At 49.5% G+C, this 17,016-nt stretch overlaps 5 protein-coding genes across 5 annotated transcripts; 3 read left to right on the top strand and 2 right to left on the bottom strand.

The window, feature by feature from the left end:
• Positions 1-68: 68 nt before the first annotated feature.
• Positions 69-1,787, top strand: B0J16DRAFT_242745 (uncharacterized protein; the record flags this gene model as incomplete). The annotated part of the gene is made up of 1 exon (XM_046123063.1): positions 69-1,787. A coding segment is annotated over one exon (1,719 nt), but the record flags the coding sequence as incomplete, so codon positions are not given.
• A 132-nt stretch (positions 1,788-1,919) lies between these two features.
• On the bottom strand, positions 1,920-3,524 carry B0J16DRAFT_349244 (uncharacterized protein). Its single transcript, XM_046128867.1, has one exon. The coding sequence runs from the start codon at positions 3,441-3,443 to the stop codon at positions 1,935-1,937; it is 1,509 nt and encodes a 502-aa protein (XP_045979168.1). The 5' UTR covers positions 3,444-3,524; the 3' UTR covers positions 1,920-1,934.
• Positions 3,525-3,949: 425 nt separating this feature from the next.
• On the top strand, positions 3,950-12,168 carry B0J16DRAFT_349240 (uncharacterized protein). The gene is made up of 3 exons (XM_046128866.1): positions 3,950-4,347; positions 4,402-6,178; positions 6,231-12,168. The coding sequence occupies exons 1-3, from the start codon at positions 4,296-4,298 to the stop codon at positions 11,917-11,919; spliced, it is 7,518 nt and encodes a 2,505-aa protein (XP_045979167.1). The 5' UTR covers positions 3,950-4,295; the 3' UTR covers positions 11,920-12,168.
• A 152-nt stretch (positions 12,169-12,320) lies between these two features.
• Positions 12,321-13,466, top strand: B0J16DRAFT_418262 (putative Zn oxidoreductase; the record flags this gene model as incomplete). Its single annotated transcript, XM_046133750.1, has 1 exon — positions 12,321-13,466. The coding sequence occupies one exon, from the start codon at positions 12,321-12,323 to the stop codon at positions 13,464-13,466; it is 1,146 nt and encodes a 381-aa protein (XP_045979166.1).
• A 111-nt stretch (positions 13,467-13,577) lies between these two features.
• Positions 13,578-15,676, bottom strand: B0J16DRAFT_310358 (uncharacterized protein; the record flags this gene model as incomplete). The annotated part of the gene is made up of 1 exon (XM_046124959.1): positions 13,578-15,676. The coding sequence occupies exon 1, from the start codon at positions 15,633-15,635 to the stop codon at positions 13,578-13,580; it is 2,058 nt and encodes a 685-aa protein (XP_045979165.1). The 5' UTR covers positions 15,636-15,676.
• Positions 15,677-17,016: the final 1,340 nt, after the last annotated feature.

Here is a 17,016-nt window from a genome sequence, read left to right as displayed (position 1 = left end):
TCTCAATAGTTTCCAAGATCTATTGAATATAGTTGCGACTACAAATTAACAACCCCGGGCGTGTCGCGATGGCGTCATCAACCCCGCAGCAAGGCCAGGATGGCGCAGAACAAAGCCGCCGTCCTCGGGACGATCGCGCCCCATACAAGGAAGATCCATCGGATGATGAGAAAGGGAAGAAGAAGACCCGTCAACGAGGACCACCTAGAAGACAACACAAGAAACCATCTAGACAGCGACGCGCACACTCTACCGACGACTACTACTACGACTACCCTGCCGAGGGACAGGGCACTGGCTTAGGCCTCTACAGTCCCGGTCCTCGCGGCTACGACACGTACTCTCCGAATGCCGGACCGTTTCAACAAGATGCAAGCCCATGGTATCCTCCACCGAGTCCCCAAACTCCTTCGTATCCTGCCAATTACCCTGGTTCATACCCTTTTCCCTCTGACCCTCGCAGCTATTTCCCTGGTCCTTCTAGGACGACGCCATACTCACAGCCAGGACCATACAGACCAGTTCCCAATAGCCAACTGCCAATTGAATACGATGATGTAGAGTTCCCAACGCCTGATGCCTACGACCCTCCGCCTCCACCTCCCCCTGCGTATCCCGACTATCCTTCCCGAACGCCTAGACGACCCCAACCTCAACCGCTGGTCCCCAGACAGCCGGCCTCTGATCCACCGATGGTCATGAGAGGTGCACTTCCAGAGCGACAGTCCAAGAAGAAGCCATCTAGTCGACGAAGAGACAGTGCCCCGCCATCGAATGATCAAAAGACATTACAGGTTATGGGCCAAGTCTTGGATAGTCTGGATAACGTCCGAAGGCAACTCGAAGACAGAAGCTCAGAAGTTCAATCCGACCCAGGAAGGTTTTGGCCTCGATATCTACCCGGAAGTGCAACAGCAAGTCAGTATAGCCGAGACGAGACACGCGAAAGACAAGAACGAGATCATCTGGTAGGAATTATCGACCGACTACTCGAAGACAGGGAGCGACAAGGTTATCGAAATCCCTTCTTGAGTTCGCAACGGAATGACATCGCCGCTATGATTGGGGGCAGTCTTGCTGGAGTGAACGAGGGTGATATGAACAGAGCGCTGATCAGACACGGCGATGATAAGGAGATCAAGTCCAAGCTTGACACCATCTTGGACCTTCTCGTTGAGCGGAGGATATACCCCTCACAGCCACTCCAGCGAGAGCATCAGGAACACAGAACAGGCCGCCAAGTTCTCAGAGGAGACCCGACTGTCATCTCCATTACCTCATCGCGTGAGCCCGACATAAGAAGACAGGTTTTACAGCGCCGTGCATCCGTGGCTCATCCTCCAACTAGCGGACGTCCCATCGTGCAGCACCAACCAGCACATACATCAAACCAATCACGCGTTCGACAGAGAGTCACCAGACCTCCTGATCCAGAGGACGAAGAACTCGATGATCGGTTCGATGAACAATACGATCTTTTCGGAGGCTACGAAACACAAGCACAAGACAGTCCCGTCCAAGAAGATCTCCTCGCCAGACGTCTAAGCATGTCACGAGACTTAGAAGGCAGTGAAGCAGTATCCGAACAACGCGGTAGAAGAATCGTAGTAGGTGGCGGGCAGAGAATGAGACCTAGATACTATGCCACTGTTGAGGATGATGAGGAAGAAGAAGATGATGAAGTTCCAATTCCGACGCGGTCGAGTGTGGCACGACGAGTGAGAGTTGAAGGGGAGAGGCAAGTGCCTGCTGTGCCTGATGCACCCGTTTCTGTGGCGGGGCAGAGAAGACGAGTTGTGCCGAGGGTGGTGAGGTTTGATGGTGATTAGATTGTACGAGATATGACGGTTTATGAGTTATGATTCCACGAGTAGCATTATCAAGTAACGTTCAGCTAATATGAGTCCTTTATGCATCCTTTGTTAACATACATGTCAAACTTCAAGCAGACCCCCAGGTCTTTCCTCGGCTCTCCTCTTCTCTTCCGCCTTCGCCCTGAGCTTCCTAGTACTATATGCCCTCTTCCAGAATTTCTTGTGCGTGTTATCCCGGATAGCTTCGTCATGGTACTGCAGGCCTGCTGGGAAGAAAGTTTGTACCATGGAGAGTCCGGCATTGGGTACCCACTTCTCCAATTCCATCAAAGCACCGTGGACACCGTTGGCGTATATGACCTTGCCCGTATTTGAAGCGCACGAACTGAATGGATTCCATCCCTTCTTGGAGGTGAATTGTGCTCCTTCGGTGTCGGGAGGCTCAGTGAAGGTAGGCTGTATCGCTCTCAACCAAGCTGGCGTGCCGTCCTTCTCGGACATGGAAGTTATCCACGAAGGGCTTGAGGCCGGCTTGACAGAACAAGGCTCATCTGATGTGTCTCCTTGGCTCTTGGCCGGAGTCGAAATCCAGGCCTCCAGACCCGAAAGCTCCTGTCGGACTTGGTCTGGATCGACATCTGCATCTGCATCATCGCTTCCAGAATCTTGATGGATCCCAATTATAGTCGGTGCCCGCTCAAACTTTGTCAAGTGAAAGTTCGAAGCTGCAGGGTCTCTCGATATTCCGGCTGCTAGGACATTGTGTAGCATCCCGAGTCCTCCAATACCGATCAGAAACCACGTATGTTCTTTGAGGCCGGATATGGCAACCAGCAGACAAATCCAGAGAATAGCCAGTAGAAGGGAAATCCAACGGGTCCCTGCCCGTGGGATGGACATGCGCGTGGCTAACCTCTCCAGATCCCATGAACCAGGGCATCCGATAAATACCATTATATGCAGGTAGCCGTTCCCACGCGTAAGGCAAGTCACTTTTTCGCGGGTTAACAGGCTTGGTGTAGCCCATTTCTCCTCAGCCCATTGCGGCAGCGCAACAGTGACGAAGGCGAGGCAGATACCGGCTAGCGCGATGAGTAGAATAGTCCAGTTTCCGTATAAGAATCCTGGAATTGTTACTATGGTAAGTTGGGTTACCAGCGTCGCCCATCCCAGCCACCATATCATATCGCACGTCGGCGACTTGACAGGATTGAGATGAAACACGTCAATTCGTATAGACTCAGCCCGGCCGCCTTCACTGATAGGTCTTGGATCAACCATATGGTGAATCTCATGGTCACGCAGAATCCGACCTAGTACCCATGACCGATTATCGCGAGCGAATCCATTAGAACTATTGACTAAAATTGAAGGACAATCGGTCGTCGGCATCAGTCTCATGCTACCAACAGCAGCGACGAGGTTGGTGAAACCATATGTAGCCCAGCCAAATGAGAAAGCGACCGGTGCGATATGAAGATGGGTTTTGGTACCAGGTATACGGATTTTATGACCGACCAGTTGGGTGATTGCCTTTTGGACGATGTCGCTTCCGATGAGGAGGAGGATGCTAAGGATGTCGCCTGGGTTGGCCCATTGTTTTGCCAAGTCTTGTGTTGAAGTACTCATTTTGTCTGGCTCGGCATTAAAGTTACTCGGAAGATAAGAAGGTTGGGAGCATAGCTGATTAGGAATATCTTAATAAGATATTTAAAATCTACTTCAAAACACTAGATATTTATCTACTACGAATTATGTGGGATGAATGGCGATGTAGAATTGCCGTGGCCGACGGATCGAAAATGCGAAAGCATTGCCATGGACTTGTTTACGGTGGCTATGTCCTAACAGCAGCATGCCCGTGCAGGTTGAAAATGAGGGGACAGTGACAGTTGTCCTGGGCTTGACGGACCGAGGTATAGATACACGAGACCCTTGCAGCTCTGTTAGTGCGGCACAGGCCTAGTGACGACAAAAGCGGAATCTTAGAAGTATATCACTAACAGCTTGTCCGGGATCTACAGTTCATCTTTATGGAGACTTTGCTCCGCCCACGGCCCCCAGGTCATTTGGAAGCCATTTTGAACAGCTGCCGTCCAATTACAAGGATTACGCCCTGCAATTGCTATACAACTCACCGATTGAAGGAGCAGACCATGGATGATTCTCGTTTATTTAGCTCAAAGCGTTCATTTTCTGAGGCCATCAGTCAGTAGTTGCCTAACTCCGGTGCCCGATAAAGGATTACTGCCGCCCGCCTTGTAGATACAACACATTCCATTGGTTCTGTTGTTCTTTGCAGATGTCGGCTGACACATGGATAAGGAATGGGAAGCGGTATTTACATTCAGCTTCGACGCAGCCCTGTCAAGTACTTGTGTGCTCGTTTTCACAATGACGGATTCTCCGGTTACAAAATAACAAAAGTCGCCCCGTTTTGCTTACTCTGTTCATGTCACTCTAACTCTTTCCGTCCACGTAATGATGGTTTCCACTAATTCCGTTGCTCAGGAGGCATCTCATCTGGAAGAGGGTAATACTCCATACAATTGGAATTTCTAAGTTTCACTCTAACTCATTCTACCAGCGCTCGATACTCTCTTCAGCCGTATACTCAAGCAACTCGCTGAGACAGACGTGTTCAGCAAGGCTGAAGCGCCGAGTCTCTTTGTCGTGTACGCCCACGAAAACAAAGCTTACGGCACGGCCAACGCTTCATGCGTTATAGAACTTATTAAATGCCTTCAGGATATCCGATCTCGGACGGTTTCGGACCGGGCTCCACTTCCTCTATTGTTCTCACGAACTGGGGGATCCGAATCTGTCAGAAACATTCTTTCTAACCAGTTCTGCTTGCTTCCGGAGAAAGAAACCTCCAGCGAAGATGGAACTATCCACCGTGTGGATAAGGTCATTGTTTGTGGATCTGAAGTATTGCGACAATATTACCGCGACCCTTTCACCGGATCGTATCTCGAGGCTATAAAAAAAGCCTTTGAAGACGCGCAGACCCGACAAAGCCCCTTGAAAACAACAGAAAGGGCTATCAGAGATGTTGTAGAAGCCAACTGCAAGAACCCTCGCTTTCACCATGTCATCACAGAACTTGGACTTCTCGAGCTTCGAAGCACCCATCATAGAGAACGGAATAGTATTATCCCACTTGCCCTTGACGAGGATCTAATGGAGTGGCTACCATTCCGGGACAATTGCGATCTAGTCACAAAACTCAAGTCTACCGCGAAATTTCATCGGCATCAGCTCTTCTTCAAACTTCTGGGCCAGATCTATAGCGAAGAGCATCGGTTGATCAATCAGTACAAAGATTGCTACGACAGAACATCCGATCAGCTGCAGAACACAACAAAAGATATGGTTTGTCAGGTAGTCGACAGCCAGATCAGTAAAACACAACGATCTCTCGCTGAGATCGAGAATTCTGCTCTTCGAGGTCGACGACGAGATATGGATAAGATGGAGAGTACTCGAGCACACCATGAAACCATTCAGAGTGTTCAACAAAACCTGAAGTCCATCTCCGCTGATACCAAGGCGCGCTCAGATAACAAAATGTTCACTGAGGTAAGCAATTGGTTATCGACCTGTCCATACTGGCTTCACCACCAATCGGTATCAGACAAGGTAATGTCAGGCTCATGTTCATGGATCGCAGATCATCCGAACTACATCGAGTGGCATGGCTCAAAGACTTCCTCAACTCTACTAGTCCAGGGCGTTAGGGGTTGCGGAAAGTCCTCCACATTCTCAGTGGTGGTTAATCAGTTACTGCACCAGCGGCAAGACAAGTCATCTGTCGCCTACTATTACTGTTCAAACACCGAATCAGAGCCTCATCGGGCAAATCCAGATACGATACTTCGAAGCATACTTTTCCAGGTGGCAGTAAACCGAGATGTTCGTGCAATCAACCCTATCATCATGTCTGAGTATGAAAAACTGGGTAATGGCGGCCCAAACTCGGTCAGGTTAGGAGCTGCTAGTTGCCTGCGACTCCTTCAGAAACTACAAACGAACAAGACAACCATCATAGCCCTGGATGCCGTCGATGAGCTGGCAAAGCCTGATCGCGCAGAGCTGATCCAAGCTTTGGAACACCTGGTGGAAGATTCACAAGGGGTCATAAAGGTTATTATAACAAGCCGTAATGACGTCCAGATCAAGAAGCTACTGCCGACTGCACTAACCATTGAGGTCTCACCTCAACTCAACTGCACGGATATTGGGAACTTTGTAGATATGAAGTTAGGTTCAGCTGTTCGCAGCCGGACTCTACTTCTGGGAAATGTGTCGGAGATTCTGCTAGAAAGAATACGCGAATCCTTGCTGGCCGGCGCTCAAGAAATGTGAGCGTGCCCCTTGTTGTTTTCATATATCACATCGCTAATTTAGCTCAAGGTTCCTATGGATTGAGCTTCAACTCGACCTCTTGACCCGAAAAGAAGCAGAAATGGATATTATTAAGGCTCTTGATGCTGGACTGACTACTAACCTGGACCGCCTCTACGACGAGACCTTTAGATCCCTCCAGGCCCTAGACAATACCGCAAAGACTATTGTAAAGGGTCTTTTCTGTTGCGTTCTATATGCAAAGTGCCCACTTACAATCGACGCTTTTAGCAATCTTCTCAGGCTACATTGCGGACACTCCCAGGAAGTCCGCCTACCTGATCTATCGGCTGTCTGCCTAAACATGGTGGTCATCGATGCCGCGACGCAGACACTTCGTTTCTGTCATCCTTCAGCTCGTGACTACATGCGTGACCAGGACATGTTCTCCGAGCTTGTTGGTAATCGTTTGATAGCAGAGGCTTGTCTCAGGCAGTGCTCGCAAGACCCTGGGCCTGTTCCTGTTGATGGCTCAGCTCTGAATGTCATCAATGATGCCGCAGCGTATAGTGGATTATACTGGCCCCAACACCTCGTGGCATCTAGAGCAGATGAGCCGCTACCGAATGAACTAACTGCGCTCCTAATGGACTTTGTTGTGGACGAGGACGGAGATGGGTTAGGCTATACTTTTATTTGGTGGCTCGACTGGATCAACGATGTCATGAAGGTCCTTCCTCCTTATCATCCACTCAAGATGACTCACGAATGCATTTTGCCCAATGAAAAGTCCTCTGCCGTTTTCACAGCTGCTGTCTTTGGGTTAGGAAGTCTAATCGACTTGCTGATCGATCAAGGCATGAATCTCGCTTTGAACGAGAAGAGCAATACTGGCCATACACCGCTTTACCTAGCTTCTCTCTTCGGACACAGCGCCATGGCCAAAAAGCTCCTCAATCGCGGCGCAGATGCAGATGTTGTCTGTGGAAGTTTCGGCAATGCGTTACAAGCGGCATGTTTCAGAGGACATGTTGATGTTGTTGAAACCCTATTAAATCACAGAGCTGCACCGAAACCTGGTGCTTCACCTTTCAAGAATGCCCTTGACGCTGCGTGCGAAGCTTCTCAGACCGAGGTAGCATTACTGCTGGTCAAAAAGTCATCATTAATCGAGACAGCGACTGAATACGACGAAGCACTCGACATGACCACCGATGCTGCCCTTTTCGAAGCCGTTGAATACTTGACGAAGCCATCTGTGGCACGGTCCTTTGGCCGAAATACGGCCAACATTGAGCACGAAGGTCGACTTGTTCTTGCTATGATCAAGAAAGGCCTGGTTGATAGCTTACGTTCCCTCTTGGCTACTCAACCAGCCATGAGGAACCGGATACTCGACGATGCAATTGCAATTGCCGCACTGAGAGGACATGTCGATATGGTTGATTTTCTTTGTGATCTTGGCTTAGATATCGAAGCCGAGGGCAGGTACGGGTCGCCGCTACGAAGTTCAAGCTTACAAGGTGACCTTCATATTGTCAAACGCCTTCTCGATCTAGGAGCAAGTCCAACGGCAAAGTGTTCAAAAGGCGATGCTCTGCAAGCGGCGTGTAGCAAAGGTCATATCGATATAGTGCAGCTTCTGATCTCCCACAGTGCCAACGTCAACCAACAAGGTCCTCCAAGAGGATCCCCAATCCAGGCAGCCGCTTGGTACGGCCATCAATCAGTGGTCGAATTACTCGTTGATGAGAACGCACAGATCTACCGCGAGACTTACAAGTTCAAGGATGCCCTGCATGCGGCTGCAGAAGGTGGCCATGACGAAATTGCTTCGTTCCTGTTGGATAACTATCCGCCCCCTCCCGGCACAGTCCTACCTGCTGTTGCACGAGGCGATCGCCGTGACAAGTTTTGGTTCTCTGAACCTGCTCCAACAGAGCGACGGCTTCGGGCTGAGAGCCCACACCCTGAGGATACTGATGAGGAAGATGAAGCTGAAAACACCACAGCACCTGAGAAGGATCAACAACTAGATCCAGACTTTAGTCAGGCTAGTCAAAACCCCTTAGTTCTCGCATCGAGTATTGGCAATATCGCCACGATCCGACAAGAGCTACAAGCGCAAGAGGTCGACCAGGAGACCATTTCAGAAGCATTCGTCGTTGCTGCTGCAAACGGGAAACTTGAAGCTCTAAAGGTATTGATGGAGTATGGCCTAAGACACGCTGAAGACATGACAAGTCCAAAAGAAGATGCTCTTCTTGCTAGTTTGCGATACAAACAAAGTGAATCCTACGACCTGTTATTAGAGTCACTGGGCGGAAGTGTTTCAGTCATTGCCTGGTGTCGGGCACTCAAAGATGCATCAAATGTTGGGACCGAAAGCATCAAGAGGGTTATTAACCTGGATATCCTTCCTTGGACACGAGAGAGCGCTGAAAAGCTCGCTATGCCACTACGCTATGGGAACCCAGATCATGTCTACACGAATCCTGTCAATGCTTGTGGGGATGTAATCGAGGGGTTGTATTCTTCCGGACGGAAGGAACCAGCAAATATGATCTGGGACTGGATTTTACAGCGGGGGCCTAAAGCACTGAAGGTGACTCACGAAGAATGGGAATCGTTGCTTCGCGTTGCAGCTCGTCACGCCGATGCGACAATCCTGGATCGTTGTTGTGCGTTGCAAGGAGAATGCTTCGACTCTCTATACCATCCCAAAGTACCTTCGGCAGGACTACTCAGCAGCGCTTGCAAGGGCAAGAACGATGCGGCCTTCGATCACTTGCTCCACCTGGCTCGTCAAGAGTCATGCTCCGAGGAACAGGTTATGCCAGCTTATTTAGAAGCTTGTCTCCAAGGGTATGCCTACGCTGCTTTGGAGTTGTCTAGGGACGACGGAGATCCATTCATTGATTTCGAGAATTTCAATCTAGGCATAGTTTCTGCATCGGGAGCTGGTCACGCGGAGTTGGTAGTCAAGATGATAAATCCTGGTGAAGACGAGAGCGTCATGAACACAATCGAAACTGCCTTGCTTAGCGCAGCTGGAGCTGGGAAGATGCAAGTCATCACTAAGGTTCTTGAGGACACAGCGATCAGGAGTGAAAATGATTTTGAGTATATTATGGATCGGCTTTTGGTTACTGCTTGTGAGATGGGGCACTTGGACATTGTCGAACTCTGTCTTGAAGAAGGAGCAGAAGTTGACTCGACTGTCGCTAGGGCGCCGTCTAGTGTGGTGCCGGCCTTCGAGGATGAGCCGCAACTACGGCGTGGCAGCTTAGGGGCACGTCCTACGTGGCTAGCACATCCAGTTGCTCGCCGATACCCTCGTCCGACGCAGGCACACTTTCCAGGACCTAGTTTGGTGGAAGAAGACGACGACGATGATGCATGGGAAGATGATGAAGAATCCATCGACGAGAACGAAGGCGTGGAGCAGGAAGAAGCAGATTTAACGGATGCACTCCAGGCCAGCATCCGAGCCTTCAGACACATCTTTCGTCATGAAGGTATGCCTGGATTTGACTTTGATCCATCAAAATGGGCCCCCAGAGCATCGCAGCAGTTGGGTGTGGTTACGCTGATCCTGGAAAATGCTCCTAATCTCCATCTTGACACCGAACTTCCCAACCATCCGCTACGGCTTGCAGTCGAGTTTGCAACTGATGAAGTTGTGAAAGGCTTGCTGGACAATGGCGCGGCTGAGGGATTCAGCTCTGGCCAGTTGAGAGACATTATGCTGGTGGCTGCCGAACGAAGAATCCTCATCGGCGCCCGTACCATTCTGCAGATTCTTACCTGCGATCGACAACTGAACTTGCCAACCAACTACGACAAGACGGTACATCCAGCGATTCTAGAACTAATGCGATCGATTGTCCAGTCACTATATAACCCCTATGAAAGGAGAGACATCTTTTCCAAAAACGGCATGATACCTTCCGAAAAGGCAGCAAAGGCTTACATGAACGGTGGATTACAGCAATTAGTCAGTGCCATATTCCGAAAGCTGCCTGCCCAAACGGCCAAGGGAGATGTCTTTGGGGATGTTCTCCATGTAGCGGCTGCAGCTGGTGACTTGGCCACTGTAAAGCTACTCATCAGACATCACGTCAACGTGAATCATCTTAGACATTATTTTCACACACCTCTTGGAGCGGCAGCCGAGTTTGGACATTGTCAAGTTCTCAAGGCTCTTTTGAGAGCCAAGGCACATGTTCATCCTAAGTGTATGGCACATGGACTCTTTGGTAACCAGGAACCGGCGATGAAGGCTATCGTGGGAGGTCAGATTCAGGCCTTGAAGACACTGGCTGATAGTGGACTTGATCCCAATGTAGATGCGGGGGATACATCGCTGCTAGCCTTTGCGGTGGAGTCCAAGATCGCGGCTATGGTAAAGGTCTTGCTCGGAGCTGGAGCCAAACCAGACGAACATCCTCTGGCCCTGGTCACTGCCGCATGCGATGGTGATGTGGAGATGGTGACATGTCTTCTCGGTGCCGGAGCGAACCCGAATGGTCTGGCTATCTATGGAAACACTCTTCATGAAGAGCATCTTTGCAGTCCTCTCTATATAGCATGCGAAAGTGGCCGCGCTGGTGTTGTTGACCTGCTGTTGGAGCGAGGTGCAAACGCTACTGCTGACTCAGGAGATCGTGACGGTCTACCCCTCGTTGTTGCATCCCGTAAGGGTTATGTTGACATCGTCAGGACTCTGTTGGGTAATGGTTGCTGCCCAACTGAAAGATCGAGGGGTCTAGATGGACTCTGCCAGAAAGACAAGGGCATGTTCGCGCGTCAACTACGAATGAGAGATCGAGAACTCCAGCATGGCGGACCATCAAGTCGCGGGCTTCCAAATCAGGGTGGCGTTGCTAGTACTGAACCCAACGGCGATGCCTTCATTAATGCTATTCAGGCTGCCTGCAATACCCAGCTGGGCATCCGAACAAGCTCACAAATTGTCCGCGTTCTTCTCGAATACATCAATGACCCAGAGAAGAAACACGAGGCATGCCTAGAAGCTTTGCAGCAAGTTTCGAAAACACAGAGTTCTCGTCTCTTTGAGGAGCTGGTGGACTTGGTTCCTCTCGACACTGCTGTCCTGGAACTAGCATGTCGCTGTGGCTCAAAGTCGGTTGTGGAGAGAATAATCCGCCAAGACAAGATTTCCAAGATTGATTTCAAGGCTCTACTTGAGCTGGCAGTTGCTTATGAGCACATGAACATAATCTTGTTCTTGGTTGAGGAATGCATGCAGCAAGATTCCCTCGACTTGCTCCAACTGGTAGCTTCTATCTTAGAGGCTTACGCGCGGTCTACCGCGGCCAAACACAAGAGCATTACCAGATGTGAGGAGACAAGCGAAAGGCTTCTAAGACTAACGGATGGGCTGCCTTCAAACCAAGAAAGCCTTGACCGAGCTCTCGCCCTGGCTTGTTACATTGGCAGCGTCAAGGTCGCCAACGCACTAATCCAACTTGGCGCAAGGCCCAACGCACAAGCAGAAGTCACTCAACTTCCACCTGCTTATATCTCTTCACCGCTAGTGGCCTCTGTCACGGGCAATCATCCAGGCGTCCTGAAGGTACTTCTAAGGTGGCTTTCTCAGGACTTGAATGAAAGGGAACTCCAATTGTTGGTGAGGCCGGTGTTTCAAGAGTATTATGAAGGTATGAAGCCAGCTCTGCTTCAAACCTTTTTTGACTTTGTTGTGGAATTTGCTGGGTTAGAGATGGAGAGTTAAAGGGTCTCTTTTTGTTTTGCTGCAGGGATTCTCTCTTTTTCGCCCTTCGTCTAGCAGATGGCCTGCAGCTTACTTTACAATGAAAGCAATTATTGGCCTCCACTCGTTTCACCTCAAACGCTATGCCCAGATTCACTTGGCGCCAATGCTTTGCTTACTGGTATCATGTAGCATCGTGGTATTATAAATAGGTATATAACGTTATTACATCATGCCAAGACTCGGCAAGTATTATTCAGCCATCTCAAACTACCGGCCGGAATTTCCGTTTGCCTTGATTCCACGTCATTGACAGTGTCGCTGCGAACTATAAAGAATCTTAATTATCCAGCCTTATTGATGGCCAAATTAAATTCAAAGACCTTTCCAAAACACGCTTACAGCGATTGACATGCAATACCATGGATCGCCCCAACAAAGCAATCTACCTCTACCAAACCTCTGAGGGAAACCATGAGATCCGCACTATCCAAGACCCCTACGTACCGAAGAACGCGCAGTCGCTAGTTGACGTGCAGTACTCGGGCATCAACCCAGCTGACACGCGCCACGTCTACATGGACATGTCAAACTACGTGGCTGGCTACGAGTTTGCCGGAACCGTCAAACAAGTCGGCCCCAAGTCCCCATTCAAGATCGGCCAAGAGGTCTTCGGTATCTCCATCCCATACAATAAGCGGCCGAACTATCTGGGTGCACACCAAAGCTTTCTTCTTGCAGACCCATTCATGACATTCGCGCGACCTGATCATCTTGATCCGGTTACAGCGGCTACACTTCTCGCTGGTGGTGGAACAGCTATGGACGGGCTGCTTAATGTCCTAGGTTATGGGTTTCCACCTGCTGGTATTCCCGGCCATGATCCTACGAATGTACCAATTCTTATCTGGGGCGGTGCAGGTGGTGTTGGACAAGCTGCTGTTCAGCTTGCCAAAGCAGCCGGCTTCTTTCCCATCATCACGACTGCGTCGCAGCAGAATCATGATGTGATGAAACAGCTTGGGGCAAGTCATGTCTTTGACTATAAAACCCCATCAGTCGTTCAAGATATCCGCAACCTGCTCAAGTCCGAAGGCTGGAGTCTGAAGACCGTTTTTGATGCCGTCTCTACAGGCTTAGGTGTCTTCGACGGTCTAACCGAAGAGCAAGAGAAGGCCGTCCAACAGAAATACGACCAGAGTTCTTCAGCCATGGCTCGCCAATGTTGCGATCCCAACATTCCAGCCAGTGAGCTCCGGCTTACTTCTGTCCTACCTGTGAAAATGGATCCCAATTATGTCTTCTGTCTCAACTTTCGTCCTGTGGAGATCCTAGATATCGGAGGTGATGTGACCAAAGATGCCAAGGAGGAGGAGATGGCCAAATGGAAAGAATGGCAGCCCAGGATTGAGAAGTGCATCGAGTGGTTGATTGAGAATCATGAAACGCACTGGCAGCCACCTAGAACGAGAGTGGTCAAGGGTGTTGAGGAGGGATTGCAGGGGATTCAAGATGTTTGGCAGGGAAAGATGAGTCGTGAGAAGCTCGTCATTGATCATCGTGTTTGAGTAGTGTTGTATTCATGACTTAGAGAGTCTTCATTTACCTTCACCTCTATCAGATTCTAAACTTTTCCGCACCTTGCATGTTCCAATACGTGAATGGCGAGCGTCGTAGCATCATGGATCTCGCGCTCTCTCAGGTTGCGTCAAATTTCCTTCCAACCCAAAGCTCCTGACACTCCTACCTGCCTCCTCGTGCACAATTCCGTAGCCGATCTTGACCTCGCTTGTGTTACCCAGCGCGTGAAGATGTGAGGCTCTTGATGCCTCAATAATTGACGATGGTTTCATATCTCGCATTGTCCCCTCCTCCCAATAGGCGTGCAGTCCAAGGAAAACCGCGGCGATTGCTAGCGCGATACTTGCTGCGTATACAGAGAGTAGCTGAGCTTTGTCGTACCGGAACATGTTCATGTAGCGTGCTTTGCGGCAAGGGTAGCCTTTTGACGATGGGTCGGTTTTGGCAATACCTGTTGGTCGACCGGTCGAAGCCCATGAGACCACATTAAAAGAGGGATTTGAAAGTAGTGAGATGACCATATTTTCATACATGCCTCTAATAGCTCGACCAAAATCCCTGGGAGGGAGGTAATTTATACGGTCAAGTAGTGGAGTTACCAGTATTTTCGAGTTGACATTGAAGTGTGGCATTGTTGTCGTTCCATTCAAGAAAGTTCGGAGACTGTAGCCGAGTGAGTGGTAAGCTGCGGTCAATCGGTATTCCTCAACGTCCTTGGGTAACACGTAGTTCTCTTCCGGCACAGCAGTTGTCCGATCTTTCAACCTTTTGTCCGGATCTAGCTCCGACGTCCAAGTTGTATTAACCACCTTTCTGACATATTCCCGTTGTAGGACCTTGTGCGACTGTACCTCCCCTACCCAGTCAAACTGAACGGTGTAGTTCACCTCGTAGTGCTCGCAGCCAATTATCACTGGCGTATAAGCTTCGTACCAGGCTCCTTGTCCTGGGACAGAGGGCTGCGGTTTCGAATAATCATCAACAGTACAATAGCCGATCCACATAATAGGTTCGGTCCTGAATGCTCCTAGGTTCTTAGGGAAAGGAGGCTTCTGCTCTGGCCGACCCCCAGGAGCAGATATCGTCTGTGGATTTTCATATTCGCCGATGTCGTTTCTTGCATAATAGGTCATGTTGCCCATTGGTGCAAGCATACTTGTGTTAAAAGGCGGTATAGCGTCTCCCAAATTCCGCACTTTAGAGTTTATACCGGACGCTACCTCCTCACATTTATAACCTGGGGCAACGATATTCAATACGTAGGAACAGTTCCAGCCCTTCGAGCAGATCTCAGGACCAGAGTCCTTTCGAACAAGTGGCTCGTTCGCCAAACCCACCCTCATAGCAATCATGTCGTTCCATAGCTGACTAACGGCAGTCCAGTAGTCGAATTGCTCAGCATCATCTTTGTCGATGTCCCCATTTGGAGAGGTGGAGTTCCAGAAGGATACGGACGTGAGAAACTGCTTTTGTATGACCACAGGATCACGCCAATATACCCACTTCTCATTCGAAAAGTTCAAAGTCCGAATATTTGGACATGTCCCGTTATTCTCCTTCATTTCACCCACCACAGACAGAGTCTCAGAGGTCAAAACGACAACCAGCGGAGTGATCCAACAGTACACAGCGATAAGACTCCCTATCTTGGCCTTCCTGATAGATGACCATGTCAACAAAGAGAAAATGTCGGAATTGGCAGTGAATATTGAATCGACAGTTTCGAGGCGTGCCATTTTGTAGCGAAGGACCCGCCAGGCTCTTTGCTGGAAGGCCATAGCTGCTGCGGTACCAAGACTGGCCTTGGCGCAGAAGGCAAGGATGGTGCCGTAACGGAGCATCAAGGATTGGTTGATGGCCTCTCTACCATCAATCGCGAGATAGAACAGATGGTGGCCAAGAGCGAATGCGGTGCCAAGTGCCACCAGAAGACACATGTTCCATGGTTTCGATCTGTACGTAGCCCAGAAATCGGGTTGACCGTGATACTTGGACGTAACCGATGTGACCAATGATGTCCCGTTACCATTTTCCGGCGCTGAGATTGGTACGGAGTGCTTTGAGCCCGTTGTCGCGTGGTCTTGGGACTCATGGTATGGCAAAAGCAAGATCTCATCCGAGGCCAAGCTCGTTTTATCGTTTTCACGAGGCGACATAGCGGTTCTTGCGAGTTTGAGCGCCCCAATTTCAATTTTCAAAACGACAAATCAACAGATGTCAGCATACTTTGAGCTGAGGGGTGACGGAGCTTTTTGCTGGCAATTGTTTGCGACACCTCAGAGCCTCGTTAGCTTACACCTCAGCACCTCTATTTTTAGTACGGTAATCAGTATGCAGAGGGCTGTAACATGATGGATCTACATAGCCACAAGTATCCCATGTTGAAAACAAGGATCATTGTCCAGTCACTGCTCCAGCGCTGCAAGCAGGTAAAGAGTAAGCTGACTGAAGCCTGTGGATTTTCTCCAGGAGAAATCATGCTAGTAATACAGTGAACAGTTGACAGTGCATATAGAAGATTACTGTACAGTACCTACCTTTGGCACCTGATTGTTTTCTTAGCCGGAGGGTTAGTTGATCCACTCCTAACGTCGACCAGTGATATAGGTTAAGCCAGGTCGCCTCTTAGAATCAGACTCTGCCAGCAACAGACCGGCATTGTTCTTCGTGTTTTGGTATCTCATGCTTTAAGCTGGAATTCAACTAATCTTGTAGCGCGGCGTGACATTAAATTTTGTCTCCAGGTTTTATTAGCACAAAGTTTCAATCACCAATGTTCGAAGGGCAAAATTGTGAATGTCTAAGGCCAACAAGCATTCACTAGCTGACAACAAATCTTTTTCGACACAACTAGCATTGTGTACAGTTGTTAAATGTTCCATGAGAAAGGACATTTAGTATATGCTCCAGATCACGAGTAATTGTAATACCGTTGAACGGGTTTCCCTCGCTATTTCGGGCTAATCCATAGCGACGACAAAACATCCCCGCTAACTAAGCTCGGAAATGATTTATGCTTAATCCTACCTTCCGGTAGTAAACGAATCAAACCCCCAAAGGCAGCCCATGCAACTCCCGTGAAGTTCATCCCATCGGTAGATGATAGGTGGGGATATCGGATCTTACCCCAGATATGCATAATGCACGTTTCTTCCGGAGGTGAAACTTCCGATCGGCCCAAATTGGCATGTCGATATTGAGGATGCAACGAAAAGCAATCACATTGCCAAGATGTAGCATCCTTGATAGTAAGTCTTGGTAGATTCTCGTTGGCGGATTTGCGGATCGCCATGAATGAAGCGCGCGAATTAAGGGTGACTTGGCTCACTTGGCAGGAGTAAAGTTCGAGTATTTAAACATGGCTTCAATGCAATCAAACGAGTCCAGCACCCCGAGACTCCTTCTTCCCCAAGAGTGTCAAGATGTTCCGCCTCTCATCCATCATCACAGCGGCTCTCGCCCTGGTCAGCTCCGTCAACGCCGCCTGTGGCGATGGCTCTCCCCAGGGTGTAGTCTCAGGCTCAGGTTCCTCCTTCA

The sequence above is a fragment of the Fusarium flagelliforme genome, assembly GCF_020744385.1.
Source record: "Fusarium flagelliforme strain FIESC 12 MPI-CAGE-AA-0113 chromosome Unknown B0J16scaffold_7, whole genome shotgun sequence".
In the NCBI taxonomy this organism is placed as follows: Eukaryota; Fungi; Ascomycota; class Sordariomycetes; order Hypocreales; family Nectriaceae; genus Fusarium; species Fusarium flagelliforme.
The sequence above is the reverse complement of the archived record's forward strand: the minus strand, read 5'-3'. Positions and strand labels throughout refer to the sequence as shown.

What these genes read in the sequence shown, in the direction of transcription:
- B0J16DRAFT_349240 (XM_046128866.1), top strand. Translation starts at nt 4,296, where the DNA reads ATGATGGTTTCCACTAATTCCGTTGCTCAGGAGGCATCTCATCTGGAA. An exon ending in GGCATCTCATCTGGAAGAGG is followed by an intron (nt 4,348 to 4,401) that starts GTAATACTCCAT and finishes TCATTCTACCAG; the next exon opens with CGCTCGATACTCTCTTCAGC. An exon ending in CTGGCCGGCGCTCAAGAAAT is followed by an intron (nt 6,179 to 6,230) that starts GTGAGCGTGCCC and finishes ATTTAGCTCAAG; the next exon opens with GTTCCTATGGATTGAGCTTC.
- B0J16DRAFT_349244 (XM_046128867.1), bottom strand. Translation starts at nt 3,443, where the DNA reads ATGAGTACTTCAACACAAGACTTGGCAAAACAATGGGCCAACCCAGGC.